The following is a 16,702-nucleotide window of genomic DNA, read 5'->3' as shown; positions in this document are numbered from 1 at the left end:
AGTGTGTTACTAATGGTTTTCTTTGAGACTGTGGTCCAAGCTCTCTTCAGGTCATTGACCAGGTCCTGCCGTGTGGTTCTGGGCTGATCCCTCACCTTCCTCGTGATCATTGATGCCCCACTAGGTGAGATCTTGCATGGAGCCCCAGACCGAGGGTGATTGACCGTCATCTTGAACTTCTTCTATTTTCTAATAATTGCGCCAACAGTTGTTGCCTTCTCACCAAGCTGCTTGCCTATTGTCCTGTAGCCCATCCCAGCCTTGTGCAGGTCTACAATTTTATCCCTGATGTCCTTACACAGCTCTCTGGTCTTGGCCATTGTGGAGAGGTTGGAGTCTGTTTGATTGAGTGTGTGGACAGGTGTCTTTCATACAGGTAATGAGTTCAAACAGGTGCAGTTAATACAGGTAATGAGTGGAGAACAACAGTGCTTCTTAAAGAAAAACTAACAGGTCTGTGAGACCCGGAAGTCTTACTGGTTGTTAGGTGTTCAAAAACTTATGTCATGCAATAAAATGCTATTTAGTGACTTAAAAATCATACAATGTGATTTTCTGGATTTTTGTTTTAGATTCCGTCTCTCACAGTTGAAGTGTACCTATGATAAAAATTACAGACCTCTACATGCTTTGTAGAGTTGGGAAAACCTGCAAAAGCGGCAGTGTATCTAATACTTGTTCTCCCCACTGTATGTAGCAGTCTTTACTGAGAATAATATGTTAAGTGTTTTAATTAAATGTATTTATTTCACTGGTTTGTACATAGTCTTGTGTCCCATTGCCTGTAAATAAGTGTTTCAAATAAAGACATGAAATAATTTTGTAAAATCACAATCTACTTTATTTGAAAAGGTGTACTGATATGGATAAACAGTACACATGATTCTCTTGGTCTTCACAATGGTGAAAAAAATAATCTATAAAAATATGTTTCTGAACGTGTTTTGCACACAGACCGTGTAACCCATTGGGATTCCTGTGTATCTACAAGTATTATAATAATTAGGTGGGTGCTTACATTTGTCCTATTTCACACATACACAAATGTGTATTATACACATGTGAATTAGAAATTTGTTTTTTTGCATATCACCACCCCCACGTCAGCTGATTTTTCACCTAGTTGGATCAGGGATTCGAAACAGCGACCTTTCGGTTACTGGCCCAACACACTGAACCGCTAGGCTACCTACCTCCTTTATTACAGTATAAATAGATGTATCATTCATTACACTTTCCTACAGTATGCGATCATAGTGGTTATGTTATGTATGGGAGCATGTATGTGAGTGAGTCATGATGAGTGAGTGTACTGATGGATGGTAGGGTTACCACAGCAACACACTTTATAAGGGTCTGCAAAATGCTTCCAGTCTTCACTCCAGTCAACATTTTGACATTTAAAAAAAGGCTATTGATGTCCTGCTTCTTAAAAAAAAAGTATACCGTATATAAAAACACTCGTCCTTTGATGAACAGGTTTGGAATCTCCTCTACTTGTCACACTGTTCGGTTCACACTGTCCAAATCTCTCTGTATGGAGAGGGTTTATCAGGACAGATAGTAGAGTAGTCCTATGCAGGACCAGAGTTGCTGGCTGCATTACCTCCATCCCCCTTCCATGCCAAATAGGAAAAGAAGGTGCTGGCTCCATATAACAAAGTCACCACAATGCCAAAAAACTGAACAAGAGACAAACACATAGTAAGAGACAATCAGATGAGAGAAGAATGTTATTATCATAAGATACAGTACATGCCTGCGTTAATTATTCTTCCTCGAATGTCAGTTAATTGAGATTGTTGAATCTTTGACTAGCAATGTTGATGATATGCAGGCAGGCTGCCAGTACTAGGTGCCAGATCTCTTTGGGCTGTAGCCAACTCCTCTGTCATCATTTGTTGTCATGCCATATGCCTTGCAACAAAAATGACACAAACATACAGTACCAGTTAAATGTTTGGACACACCTACTCATTCAAGGGTTTTTCTTTATTTTTTCTACATTATAGAATAATAGTGAAAACATCAGAACAAATAACACATATGGATTGATTCACATACAAATCCAAATATATTTTATATCTGAGATTCTTCAAAGTAGCCACCTTTTGCCTTGGTGACTGCTTCGCACACTCTTGACATTCTCTCAGCCAGCTTGACCTGGAATGCTTTTCTAACAGTCTTAAAGGAGTTTCCACATATGCTGAGCACTTGTTGTCTGCTTTTCCTTCACTCTGTGGTCCAATTAATCCCAAACCATCTCAATTGGGTTGAGGCCGGGTGATTGTGGAGGCAAGGTCATGTGATGCAGCACTCCATCACTCTCCTTCTTGGTCAAATAGCCCTTACACAGCCTGGAGGTGTGTTGGGTCATTGTCCTGTTGAAAACCAAATGATAGTCCCATGAAGTGCGAAACAGATGGCGTATCTCTGCAGAACGCTGTGGTAGCCATGCCGGTTAAGTGTGCCTTAAATTCTAAATAAATCACTGACAGTGTCACCAGCAAAGCACCCCCACACCATCACACCTCCTCTTCCATGCTTCATGGTGGGAACCAATCATGCGGAGGAAATCCGTTCACCTACTCTGTCTCACAAAGACAAGTCGTTTGGAACAAAAAATCTCAAATTTGGACTCATTAGACCAAAGGACAAATTTCCACTGGTCTAATGTCCATTGCTCGCGTTTCTTGGCCCAAGCAAATCTTTTCTTATTGTTGGTGTCCTTTAGTCGTGGTTTCTTTGCAGCAATTTAACCACAAAGACCTGATTCACGCAGTCTCCTCTGAATAGTTGATGTTGAAATGTGTCTGTTACTTGAATTATGTGAAGCATTTATTTGGGCTGAAATTTCTGAGGCTGGTAACTCTAATGAACTTATCCTCTGCAGCAGAAGTAACTATGGGTCTTTCTTTCCTGTGGCGGTCCTCATGAGAGCCAGTTTCATCATTGTGCTTGATGGTTTTTGTGACTGCACTTGAAGAAACTTTCAAAGTTCTTGACATTTTCCGGATTGACTGACCTTCATGTCTTAAAGTAAAGATGGACTGTCGTTTCTCTTTGCTTATTTGAGTTGTTCTTGCCATAATTTTTAGTCTTTTACCAAATAGGGCTATCTTCTGTATACCACCCCTACCTAGTCTCAAAACAATTGATTGGCTCAAACGCATTAAGAAGGAAAGAAATTACACAAATTAACGTTTAACAAGCCACACCTGTTAATTGAAACGCATTCCAGGCAACCACCCCACGAAGCTGGTTGAAGAATGCAGTGTGCGCAAAGCTGTCATCAAGGAAAAGGGTGGCTACTTTGAATAATCTTAAATAAAACATTTAACACTTTTTTCATTACTACATGATTCCATATGTGTTATTTCATAGTTTTGATGTCTTCACTATTATTCTGTAGAAAATAGTAAAAATAGAAAAACCCTTGAATGAGTAGATGTGTCCAAACTATTGACTGGTACTGTATATTGTAGCTACATTCTCCCCAAAGCAAAAATAAAATATTTTATCTACATACACATAAATACTGACCCCTGACCTACATCAAACTGTGATGTTTGTGAAAATAGGAGGAGAATCTTTATTGGCTAGAGTCACCTGGCTACTGTTTTCCTGGGTTGTGAAAGGAAGGAGATACAAGTCTTTGAACACGCTATGATGTAGGATCTTAATTTGATCACTTTGTTGTCGGAGAACTGTAGTGTATTTGAGGTGTAAAAAGGCTTGTAAAGTGTTTAATATCCATTTATATTTTGTTTTTCTTCCGAAAAATGTATCAACCCCAGAAAAAATGTCAATTCTTATAATAATAATAATAATTCACATTTCCTGTTGCAGTAGCATTATTTTCCTGCTGTATCAAACTGGCTCAAATTAAGATCCTACATATGTATGCATGTTGAAACATTAACATGTTAGTAATTTAGCAGACACTCTTATCCAGAGCGACTTACAGGAGCAATTACTGTTGACAAACCCTGTTAGATATACTCTAATAGCCCTGGGTCTTGTGCAACAGGGCCAACGTTATGGTGACTGGCTTGTTCTTCACAGGAAGATCAACGGGCTTGGTCATGTGCCTCATTGTAAATAGCAAATGGACTTTGGCCAGGATTGCCATGGAGAGAGACCACACCATAAAAGCACATCTACCTTATATTTTTTCTAGCTCCCTCTCTCTTTATCTTTGAACCTGTCACAGTCAGGTGTGCACATGACACATCAGTCCTGCCTCTTTAGTCAAATATTTAGGAGTGCCAGAAAGTGGAAGGGCCAGAAACACACTTTTGTGTTTTCTATTCATCCTACCCAGAACATAGATATCAGCACATCCCGTTGAAGGTTATCTTGTGACTATACACAAATGTGCAAGTATCGAACGTAATGTACTCAGTCTCAATCTATGTGGCCCTATGTAAGGGAGCGCTTGTTTAAACAAGGGCTTCTCATGTGTTTCTGTCGCTCATCAACTGATCAGATGTACTCAGTCTCAATCTATGTGGCCCTATGTAAGGGAGCGCTTGTTTAAACAAGGGCTTCTCATGTGTTTCTGTCGCTCATCAACTGATCAGATGTACTCAGTCTCAATCTATGTGGCCCTATGTAAGGGAGCGCTTGTTTAAACAAGGGCTTCTCATGTGTTTCTGTCGCTCATCAACTGATCAGAACTGGTCAACCAATTAACAAGTAAGCTAGCCTGCATTGTGCCTATGTTTCAGTCTAGTGTCTGCATGTCTTTGTATATCTGTAGATATTAAGTTGTCTGTTCTAGACTTACCGCAGCAGCTGCCATATGGCCGTAGAAGTATGTTGAAATGTAAGGGGCGACTGATGCAGCATTGGCCAGAAATGCTGTGAGGTACAAAACTGTTGCCATAGCATTATACACCATAACCTACAAGATAGAAAACAGATGTTGATGAATACAGCCTAAATTTTATTTCAAAGTTACTTTACATTGAATAACTATTACAAAATAACTTTGAAATAAATGTATAGCAAAAATGCAGCATAGCAGAGACGACACGGGTCATTCTACGACAATGGTGACTTTCCTGTCCCCTGCCTTAACCACCAGGAAAAACAATTTAAAAAGGCAGATATTTGTTTAAGTTTTAATTGAAGTGTTTTGTTGTTAATGAAACATATGTCAGACAGTTATATTGCAAAAATCTAATCTAATCAAATATATTTCAAATCAAATCAAATGTTTATGTGCCGAATACAATAGGTATGTAGACCTTTACTTAGAAGCCCTAACCAACAATGCTTTAAGAAGTTTTAAGAAAACAAATGAAAACAAGTGGAAGGAATCTTATGGCTTAGGGGTAGAAGCTGTTAAGAAGCCTTTTGATACCAACACTTGGCGCTCCGGTACCGCTTGCCGTGCGGTAGCAGAGAGAAGAGTCTATGTCTAGGGTGGCTGGAGTCTTTGACAATTTTTAGGGCCTTACTCTGACACCACCTGGTATAGAGGTCCTGGATGGCAGGAAGCTTGGCCCCAGTGATGTACTGAGCTGTACGCACTACCCTCTGTAGTACCTTGCAGTCGCAGTTGCCATACCAGGCAGTGATGCAACCAGTCAGGATGCTCTCGATGATGCAGCTGTAGAATTGTTTGAGGATCTGAGGACCCATGCCAAATATTTTCAGTCTCCTGATGGGGAATAGGCTTTGTCGTGCCCTCTTCACGACTGTCTTAGTGTGTTTGGACCATGATAGGTTTTTGATGATGTGGACACCAAGGAACTTGAAGCTCTCAACCTGTTCCACTTCAGCCCTGTCGATGAGAATGGGGGCACAATCATCTCCTTTGTCTTGATCACATTCAGGGAGAGGTTGTTGTCCTGGCACCACACTGCCAGGTCGCTGACCTCCTCCCTATAGGCTGTCTCATCGTTGTCGGTGATCAGGCCAACCCCTGTTGTGTCATCGGCAAACTTGATAATAATAATAATAATAATATGCCATTTAGCAGACGGATAGTGTTGGAGTCGTGCCTGGCCATGCACTCATGAGTGAACAGGGAGTACAGGAGGGGACTGAGCACTCACCACAGACAGGCCCCTGTGTTGAGGATAAGCGTGGTGGATGTGTTGTTCCCTATCCTTACCACCTGGGGGCGGCACATCAGGAAGTCCAGGATCCAGTTGCAGAGGGAGGTGTTTAGTCCCAGGGTTCTTAGCTTAGTGATGAGCTTTGAGAGCACTATGGTGTTGAATGCTGAGCTGTAATCAATGAATAGCATTCTCACATAGGTGTTCCTTTTGTCCAGGTGGGAAAGGGAAGTGTTGAGTGCAATAGAGATTGCATCATCTGTGGATCTGTTGAGGCTGTTTGCAAATTGGAGTGGGTCTTGGGTTTCTGGGATAATGGTGTTGATGTGAGTCATAGGCAGGTTGCCTTAGTGTTCTTGGGCACAGCGATTATGGTGGTCTGCTTGAAACATGTTGGTATTACAGACTCAGTCAAGGACAGGTTGAAAATGTCAGTGAAGACAGTTACTAGTTGGTCAGCGCATGCTCAGAGTACACGTCCTGGTAATCCGTCTGGCCCTGCGGCCTTGAGAATGTTACTTGCCTCGAAGCGAACATAGAAGTAATATAGCTTGTCTGGTAGGTTCGCAGCTGTGCTTCCCTTTGTAGTCTGTAATAGTTTGCAAGCCCTGCTACATCCAACGAGCGCCGAAGCCGGTGTAATACGATTCAATATTAGTCCTGTATTGACGCTTTGCCTGTTTGATGGTTTGTCGGAGGGCATAGCGGGATTTCTTATAAGCTTCCAGATTAGAGTCCCGCTCCTTGAATGCGGCAGCTCTACCCTTTAGCTCAGTGCGGATGTTGCCTGTAATCCATGGCTTCTGGTGTGGGAGTGTACGTGCAGTCACTGTGGGGATGACGTCATTGATGCACTTATTGATGAAGCCAGTGACTGATGTGGTGTACTCCGCAATGCCATCGGAAGAATCCCGGAACTTATTCCAGTCTGTGCTAGCAAAAACCGTCATCTGCTTCATCTAACTACTAGCATTTTCCTGTTTGCTTATGGCTTTACACAGCTCATTGAGTATGGTCTTAGTGCCAGCATCAGTCTGCGGTGGTATATAGACAGCTACGAAAAATATAGATGTAAATAGTGTGGTCTACAGCGTATCATGAGAAACTCTACCTCAGACGAGCAAAACCTAGAGAACAACACCAGATGTTGTTTACAAATATACGTAGGCCACCGCCCCTTGTCTTACCAGAGGTCGCTGTTCTATCCTGCCGAAAAAGCTTAAAACCTGACAGATGTATGTTAATCATGTCGTTGTTCAGCCACGACTCGGTGAAACATAAGATATGACAGATTTTAATGTCCCGTTTGTAGGATATACGTGCTCGTAATTTGTCTATTTTATTATCGACGGATTGTACATTGGCTAATAGAACCGATGGTAAAGGTAAATTACCCTCTCGGTGACAAGGCACTCGGACTGTCGTCCCCGATATCTCCATCTTTTCCTCCTGCGAATGATGGGGATGAGGGCCCTGTCAGGCGTCCAAAGGAAATCCTTCCAGTCCGACTCCATGAAGAAGAAGAATTCCTCCAGTACGGGGTGAATAATTACTGCCCTGATATCAAGAAGCTCTTTTCGGTCAGAAGACACGGTGGCAGAAACCTTATATACAAAATAACTTACAAATAACACAAAAAAGATATACACAATAGCACAATTGCTATTGCTATAACATGGGTCCTGAGATCCTCAAAAGGTTCAACAGCTGCCACATCGAGACTGGTTGCATCACTGCCTGGTACGGCAACAGAGGGTAGTGCGTACGGCCCAGTACATCACTGGAGCAAAGCTGCCTGCTATCCAGGACCTCTACACCAGGCGGTGTCAGAGGAAGGCCCTAAAAATGGTCAAAGACCCCTGCCACCCTTATCTCAATTGGGCCGACCAACCAGTGCTCCCGCACAGTGGCTAACCGGGCTATCTGCATTGTGTCCCACCCACCACATGCCAACCCCTCTTTTACGCTACTGCTACTCTCTGTTCATCATATATGCATAGTCACTGTAACCATATCTACATGTACATACTACCTCAATCAGCCTGACTAACCGGTGTCTGTATGTAGCCTTGCTACTTTTATAGCCTCGCTACTGTATATAGCCTGCCTTTTTACTGTTGTTTTATTTCTTTACCTAGCTATTGTTCACCTAATGCCTTTTTTGCACTTTTGGTTAGAGCCTGTAAGTAAGCATTTCACTGTAAGGTCTACACCTGTTGTATTCAGCGCACGTGACAAATAAACTTTGATTTGATTTGGAATTGGTTACGGGATCGTAAAATGGCAGCCATTATATACACAGATTTGTCACTGGTGTTGTCGTCACTGGTGTTACGGTCACTGGTGTTACGGTCACTGGTGTTGTCTTCACTGGTGTTACGGTCACTGGTGTTGTCGTCACTGGTGTTACGGTCACTGGTGTTACCGTCACTGGTGTTATTATTTTTATTATTTTAATTTTCTTTAATGTCAATTATTACTAATCAAAAACATTTCTTAATATTATTATTAACGCTTTATGTCTTTGATTATATATGGAAATTAAATAGTCAAATTACATTCTGTAAAGCCTGAATCATCATTAAAATAGAGGTAACGCCAGTGACAAAAAAGCAACACAAGCATTTTTCTTTTATTTAATGTAGTAAAAACACTAAAATACATAAAGCTGTTAAAAAGCCACAATTTTCATAGAACAACCCACTTCGACATAAGCCTGAGGTCAGGTCAGCAATCACACCAGAGGTTAGTGGATTAGGACACTCACCAACATTGGCCAGGGCACAGAGCTGAGTTTGTGATAGGCGCCAAAGAAGAGCATGAAGAAGAGGATAATGGTGAGCAGCCACAGTGTAACGGCTACAAACATCACCCAGCCATAGGCAGGAATAAGGGAGGAGGCACTGGCAATTAGAGCCCATTGCAGCAGGCCCAGACCCTGAGGAGAGTGAGACAGAACAAGGTACATGTTCACAAACATTTAGCTGACATTTGAACAGGTGAACCTTCTATTGAGTCTTTAATCCAAGTCTTCACGCCAGATCAAGTCAGTGTCCTCTTGAAGAGCAGTGTAGAATACCTGGGAGTAATCTACACTACCCACTGAGCATTAATCAGCAGCACAGACAGGAATATAATAGTTATGTCAAATAACCTTGACAGTATTACTTAGTACCCTAGACAAGATCAGGAGGGCAAACAGAATCAAACAGGATCAAGTCTTGATCTGCAGGTTAACCCACATACCTGGTAAACGTGTCAAAGATTGATAATGGTAAGCATAACATCCTCATTCTTATACCCTCTCATATTGTACCTCTAACTTTAACCACTCAATATGACAACATTCAAATGAATTGAGTTTTAATAGTTGTTCTGTTTTTTAAACATTTGCATAAATCTACTTCCATTAAGTTTTGTCACATCGAATGTATTAATAATGAAACATCGGGTGCCATAAAATATAGATAACGCTGAGGTCAGGTCAGCAATCACACCAGAGGTTAGTGGATTAGGACACTCACCAACATTGGCCAGGGCACAGAGCAAAACATTGATATATCTCATAAATTGTCAATTACTTTTTCTCCTCTCACTATTGAGTTTCAGAGGAGTGTGAACGTGTTAATATACACACAAATAGCTAATATTAAAGCTTTAACCTTTTACTGCAGTGGGCTAAATTAGTGAGGGCCAAACAGAGTGATTCTTAGTAGTCTTTTAATTTTTTATTCTTTATTTAACTAGGCAAGTCACTTAACAACAAATTCTTATTTTCAACAACAGCCTAGGAACAGTGGGTTAACTGTTCAGAATGACAGATTTGTACCTTGTCAGCTCAAGGTTTGAACTTGCAACCTTCCAGTTACTAGTCCAAAGCTCTAACCACTAGGCTACCCTGCCACCCCAGTAGTCTTAAACAAATCTACTTCAAAACAGAAGTATACACCTCACACACATGGTTATGAGCTTAAATAAAAGAAGACACCTGTACCATGTCGGATATAGAGTTGAAATGTATTCAATTTTGAGTTTGCATCCCAATATTACACTTTCTATACATCACAGAAGACTGAAATATAACAAAACTGTTTGACATTGAAACACCAGGTTTTCATCAGCTTATTAAAGAAATCTTAATTATGAAATCATGAGAAATATTAATAACATTCCACCCATGAGGTAAAATAGGTCTCTTTTGGTCATTGACAGCTGGAAAGGACTACAGTGTACTGTCATGTAGGCCTACGTTTGTCTACAGTGTACTGTCATGTAGACCTACGTTTGTCTACAGTGTACTGTCATGTAGGCCTACGTTTGTCTACAGTGTACTGTCATGTAGGCCTACGTTTGTCTACAGTGTACTGTCATGTAGGCCTATGTTTGTCTACAGTGTACTGTCATGTAGGCCTACGTTTGTCTACAGTGTACTGTCATGTAGGCCTACGTTTGTCTACAGTGTACTGTCATGTAGGCCTACGTTTGTCTACAGTGTACTGTCATGTAGGCCTACGTTTGTCTACAGTGTACTGTCATGTAGGCCTACGTTTGTCTACAGTGTACTGTCATGTAGGCCTACGTTTGTCTACAGTGTACTGTCATGTAGGCCTACGTTTGTCTACAGTGTACACGAGGACATAATATTGCCAAAGTATAGGCCTACATTCTGGAGAATTTATACTTTTATACAGTATATGACTTAATTTAGCATGATCACTTCCTAAACAAATGTTTTTCAAACTAACCCCTTTTCAGGTAGTCCCTCGATTAATTTCTCTTCGCTCAGGACAGACTGGTATTGTGAAAGGCTTTATTAGGAGTAAATCTGAGGCCTAAGGCAGGTTTGTTTAAGTTGTGTCAATTTAAGGTGTGTGTGTTTGAGTGTGCCTGCCTGGTTTTGTGTAGGGTGTGTGGGCGTATATCCGTGAACTGTTAACAATCAACTGCAGTAAACCTATAATGAATATAGAAGATCCAAGATATGGGCTCACAAAATCATCAGGGTTCAAAATATCTGGCTGAGTTGACATGATTGAACAATACCATCACAGGGTCCAGCAATTCATATTAATGTTATTGGTAATGCTCAATTATAGTAGGAATGTGATGTCTTGTGTTATGAGATGTCTAAAATCATGGGTAATGGCTGTTTGACACACACATTTAACACACACATACAGTATGTACCACTATACTCAAGTGGAACAGTGTGAGTCCTGATATGTCTTTCTCATGTAATTATTGAAATGGATATCAAGGGTGTGATATAAAGCCTAGTGCAGTGACCCACCTAGCCGGGTCAGTCACATGTACTACAGGTTCAAAGGGAGTGGCATCATATTGAAATATGTGCTTTATATATGACTCTCTGAATGTACTGTTAATTATCAATACATTATGTAAATATGTAAACATAAAACATATTCAAGACACAGGACATTTTGCATAAAACAATTCTTAATTTATGTTATGTTAAAATAAAACAAGCTGTCACCTGATTAATGTCCCAGTGTGTGTCCATTACTACAACTCTTAGCAACCACTAGGTATAACTCAAGCCCATACAAAACAATAAGATAGAGGAAAACAGGGATTATGAAAATATACATAGATATAGATTGGCCTAGAAGATGAGGAGTAGGACAGAAAAAGAAGGAAAAATGAACTAGGTACAGGAGACAAAAACATTTATTGCTAGGTTTACTGCACTGTTGGAACTAGAAACACAAGCTGCACCTGCGATAACAACTGCAAATCTGTGTACGTGACCGATAAACTTGATTTGATGATGGATAAAGTAAATACAAAGGTGAAACTGGTATTTGTCACTCACTATCTCAGCCAACATCAGGATTCCAGGAATGCTCTTGATCAAGCCCAGGTCCATGGAAATACTGGCAAGCTGAAAGCTGGACCGTCCCTGTTGGGACTGGGTTGAGCTGGTCTCAGTGGCCACATTATCTGGAAAGTCTGACATCACTCCCTCAAATCCACACAATAATAAACTAACTCTCCTTTTGTCCCTAGTCAGAGAATAGAACCCTTACAGAGCAAATATACAGATCTGGGGAATGCAGCCGTTGTTACCACCTGGGTTGCTTTTCTAGACTGGCAGGTGTCTTGTGTTTTTTTCCCCCCTCTCTCTCTCTCTCTCTCTCTCTCTCTCTCTCTCTCTCTCTCTCTCTCTCTCTCTCTCTCTCTCTCTCTCTCTCTCTCTCTCTCTCTCTCTCTCTCTCTCTCTCTCTCTCTCAGTGACACATTAACAGCAGCCACCAGTTTGAGTACAGGTAGGTAGGTATATACAGTTGAAGTCGGAAGTTTACGTACACCTTAGCCAAATACATTTAAACTCAGTTTTTCACAATTCCTGACATTCAATCCCAGTAAAAAATCTATGTTTTGGGTCAGTTAGGATCACCAATTTATTTTAAGAATATGAAATGTCAGAATAATAGTAGAGAGAATGATTTATTTCAGCTTTTATTTATTTCATCACATACCCAGTGGGTCAGAAGTTAACATACACTCAATTAGTATTTGGTAGCATTGCCTTTAAATTGTTTAACTTGGGTCAAATGTTGTTTCAGTTAGCCTTCCTCAAGCTTCCCACAATAAGTTGGGTGAATTTTGGCCCATTCCTCCTGACAGCTGGTGTAATTGAGTCAGGTTTGTAGGCCTCCTTGACTTTGTTGTCCTTAAGCAATTTTGCCACAACTTTAGACGTATGCTTGGGGTCATTGTCCATTTGGAAGAACCATTTGCGACCAAGCTTTAACTTCCTGACGGATGTCTTGAGGTGTTGCTTCAATATATCCACATTATTTTCCTGCCTCATGATGCCATCTATTTCGTGAAGTGCACCAGTCCTTCCTGCAGCAAAGCACCCCACAACATTATGCTGCCATCCCCGTGCTTCACGATTGGGATGGTGTTCTTTGGTTTGCAAGCCTCAGATTTTTCCTCCAAACATAACAATGGTCATTATGGCCAAACAGTTCCAGTTTTGTTTCATCAGACCAGAGGACATTTCTCCAGTATGACCTTTGTACCCATGTGCAGTTGCAAACCGTAGTCTCCACCGGGCACAGCCAGAAGAGGACTGGCCACCCCACATAGCCTGGTTCCTCTCTAGTTTTCTTCCTAGGTTTTGGCCTTTCTATGGAGTTTTTCCTAGCCACCGTGCTTCTACACCTGCATTGCTTGCTGTTTGGGGTTTTAGGCTGGGTTTCTGTACAGCACTTTGAGATATCAGCCGATGTACGAAGGGCTATATAAATACATTTGATTTGATTTAGTCTGGCTTTTTTATGACGGATTTGGAGCAGTGGCTTCTTCCTTTCTGAGCGGCCTTTCAGGTTAGGTCAATACAGGACTTGTTTTACTGTGGATATACATACTTTGTACCTGTTTCCTCCAGCATCTTCACAGGTCCTTTGCTGTTGTTCTGGGATTGATTTGCACTTTTCACACCAAAGTATGTTCATCTCTAGGAGACAGAACGTGTCTCCTTCCTAAGCGGTATGACGGCTGCGTGGTCCCATGGTGTTTATACGTGGTCCCATGGTGTTTATACTTGCGTACTATTGTTTGTACAGATGAACGTGGTACCTTCAGGCATTTGGAAATTGCTCCCAAGGATGAACCAGACTTGTGGAGGTCTGCAATTTTTTTCTGAGGTCTTGGCTGATTTCCTTTGATTTTCCTATGATGTCAAGCAAAGAGGCACTGAGTTTGAAGGGAGGCCTTGAAATTCAGTGGGACAAAAAAGTATTTAGTCAGCCACCAATTGTGCAAGTTCTCCCACTTAAAAATATGAGAGAGGCCTGTAATTTTCATCATAGGTACACTTCAACTATGACAGACAAAATGAGAAAAAAAATCCAGAAAATCACATTGTAGGATTTTTAATGAATTTGCAAATAAATTCATTAAAAATCCTACAATGTGATTTTATTGATTTTTTTTCTTTCTCATTTTGTCTGCCATAGTTTAAGTGTACCTATGATGAAAATTAACCATTTGTTAAGGCTACACCTTGTTCAGTCAAAAACGTGCCGCGTTCAGCGGGATGCAGTATTTTGGAACGTTCAGATAGAAATATGCTATTTAGAACATACTGAATAAGGAATAACGTGAGAAGGGTGCAATTGTGGCCTGTAATTACGGGCGTTCCTGCATGTTGGCATTCCTGCATCTGCAGGAACCCCTCTTAATACTTCTATTGGTCAATTTATAAACTAAATCCAACAGAAGAAGGGGAGGGGGTGACAATGGTAGCTAGTTAGCCTTACACCAGTAGACATTGTCCTTTGTCCTTTGTTCTGTTAACGACTGCGAGGGCAAGTGTTTGGCAGGCGGTAGAAAAGGAGACTGTGTGCTAGTTTAGCCAGCTAGTCCAGTACACAGCAGGTGGGAGAGGGTGGTGACGCATGGTGTCCCTAACAAGCAAGCTAGCTAGTTAACTAACACACGTGTCGCCCCAGCCTCCCTCCCTCCTGCTGTGCTAGCTGAAGGCGGGGGCGACTGGTAGACAGTGTCCTTCGCCTCCACCTGTCGGGCACGGTTTTCTCAGTTCATGCAAAAACCAATGGGATACAGGAATGCCCACATGCAGGAACGCCCTGAATTGCACACTATTGAATGTCAGCTCTATTCAAGGAATTTCTATCTGCAATGTTTGAGAACGTTTTTGGTGGCACATTTGGTGGCACAGAAAGAAAGGATAAAGGGATAGCAAACAATTTGTTGACTAAATCCCTCTTGCCACAACATTATCTCTGACTGGATAAATAACTTTATTTTGAGTTAATGTGGTCCCAGTGACTCAGACTTGAGTATTTGAACCAAGACTCGAGCATATTGGACTAGTCATAGGGACTTGTGACTCAACCATTGGTGACTCGGACTTGGACTCGAGCACAGGGGACTTGGGACCTGGGCTAAACAGTCATTAGCTCACGTTATAAGTCATTATCCCTATTCTATGCTGGCTGGCTGCAACCTTGACAAAGGGGTAGATGTAACATAGTAAATGTAAATTATAGTATGATATGTTACATTCGTATGGTACTGCCACATTCAAAACAACTTGTCTGAATTATCTGACTTCAGTGCTTTCAAAACAACTGGGAACAAGCTCCTTATGGGAAAAATAATTTAGAACGTTCATCCAATTCGGATACTCGGGCATCTTTCTAGTTCTGACCTAGTTTTTGACCTGTTTTTTCCCCAGTTGTCTTGAATTCACTTCAAGTATTAATTTGTGGATGTCCGTCATCCATTTAAAATGATCTGTTACGAATTGCAATTTGTACAATATGTTACAAATTTGCTAAACGTATATGTTACGAATTCCAATTTGTTGTGGGTTAGTTTTAGGGTTAGTTGGGTTTGTTGTGGGTTAGCTAGGTAGCTAATGCTAAAATTAGCTAGTTTAAAAAAAAAGACCTTTATTTAACTAGGCAAATCAGTTACAATGACAACCTACTCCAGTGAAACCCAGATGACACTGGGCTAATTGTGCGCCATCCTATTGGACTCCCAATCACATTGTGATACGGCCAGGATTCAAACCCGGTACTATAGCAATCACCTCTTGCACTGAGATGCAGTGCCTTAGACCGCAGAGCAACTCAGGAGCCAAGGGTTAGTTAGGAGTTAGGTTAACGGATTAAGGTTTGGGGAAGTGTTAGCTAACATGCTAAGTAGTTGCAAAGTAGCAAACAAATGGTAAGTTGTTGCAAAGTTGCTAATTAGCTAAAATGCTACTCTAAATTCCAAGCTTCTGCCTCTAACCCTAGGAAGCTCTTTGCCACCTTCTTCTCCCTCCTGAATCCTCCCCCCCCCTCCTCCCTCTCTGCAGATGACTTCGTCAACCATTTTGAAAAGAAGGTCGACGACATCCGATCCTCGTTTGCTAAGTCAAACGACACCGCTGGTTCTGCTCACACTGCCCTACCCTGTGCTCTGACCTCTTTCTCCCCTCTCTCTCCAGATGAAATCTCGCGTCTTGTGACGGCCGGCCGCCCAACAACCTGCCCGCTTGACCCTATCCCCTCCTCTCTTCTCCAGACCATTTCCGGAGACCTTCTCCCTTACCTCACCTCGCTCATCAACTCATCCCTGACCGCTGGCTACGTCCCTTCCGTCTTCAAGAGAGCGAGAGTTGCACCCCTTCTGAAAAAACCTACATTCGATCCCTCCGATGTCAACAACTACAGACCAGTATCCCTTCTTTCTTTTCTCTCCAAAACTCTTGAACATGCCGTCCTTGGCAAGCTCTCCCGCTATCTCTCTCAGAATGACCTTCTTGATCCAAATCAGTCAGGTTTCAAGACTAGTCATTCAACTGAGACTGCTCTTCTCTAAAGCTAAAGCTAACTCTCTCTCCTCTGCTCTCATCCTTCTAGACCTATCTGCTGCCTTCGATACTGTGAACCATCAGATCCTCCTCTCCACCCTCTCCGAGTTGGGCATCTCCGGCGCGGCCCACACTTGGATTGCGTCCTACCTGACAGGTCGCTCCTACCAGGTGGCGTGGCGAGAATCTGTCTCCTCACCACGCGCTCTCACCACTGGTGTCCCCCAGGGCTCTGTTCTAGGCCCTCTCCTATTCTCGCTATACACCAAGTCAC

The 16,702-nt window shown here is 41.8% G+C and overlaps 1 protein-coding gene across 1 annotated transcript; it reads right to left on the bottom strand.

The window, feature by feature from the left end:
- Nucleotides 1-823: 823 nt before the first annotated feature.
- LOC124000298 (plasmolipin) lies at nt 824-12,198 on the bottom strand. The gene is made up of 4 exons (XM_046306574.1): nt 11,902-12,198; nt 8,836-9,006; nt 4,790-4,906; nt 824-1,682 (listed from the first exon to the last, which is right to left on the bottom strand). The coding sequence occupies exons 1-4, from the start codon at nt 12,043-12,045 to the stop codon at nt 1,575-1,577; spliced, it is 540 nt and encodes a 179-aa protein (XP_046162530.1). The 5' UTR covers nt 12,046-12,198; the 3' UTR covers nt 824-1,574.
- Between the last annotated feature and the right edge of the window lie 4,504 nt (nt 12,199-16,702).

Source organism: Oncorhynchus gorbuscha, linkage group LG02, assembly GCF_021184085.1.
Source record: "Oncorhynchus gorbuscha isolate QuinsamMale2020 ecotype Even-year linkage group LG02, OgorEven_v1.0, whole genome shotgun sequence".
Classification (NCBI taxonomy): domain Eukaryota; kingdom Metazoa; phylum Chordata; class Actinopteri; order Salmoniformes; family Salmonidae; genus Oncorhynchus; species Oncorhynchus gorbuscha.
The sequence above is the reverse complement of the archived record's forward strand: the minus strand, read 5'-3'. Positions and strand labels throughout refer to the sequence as shown.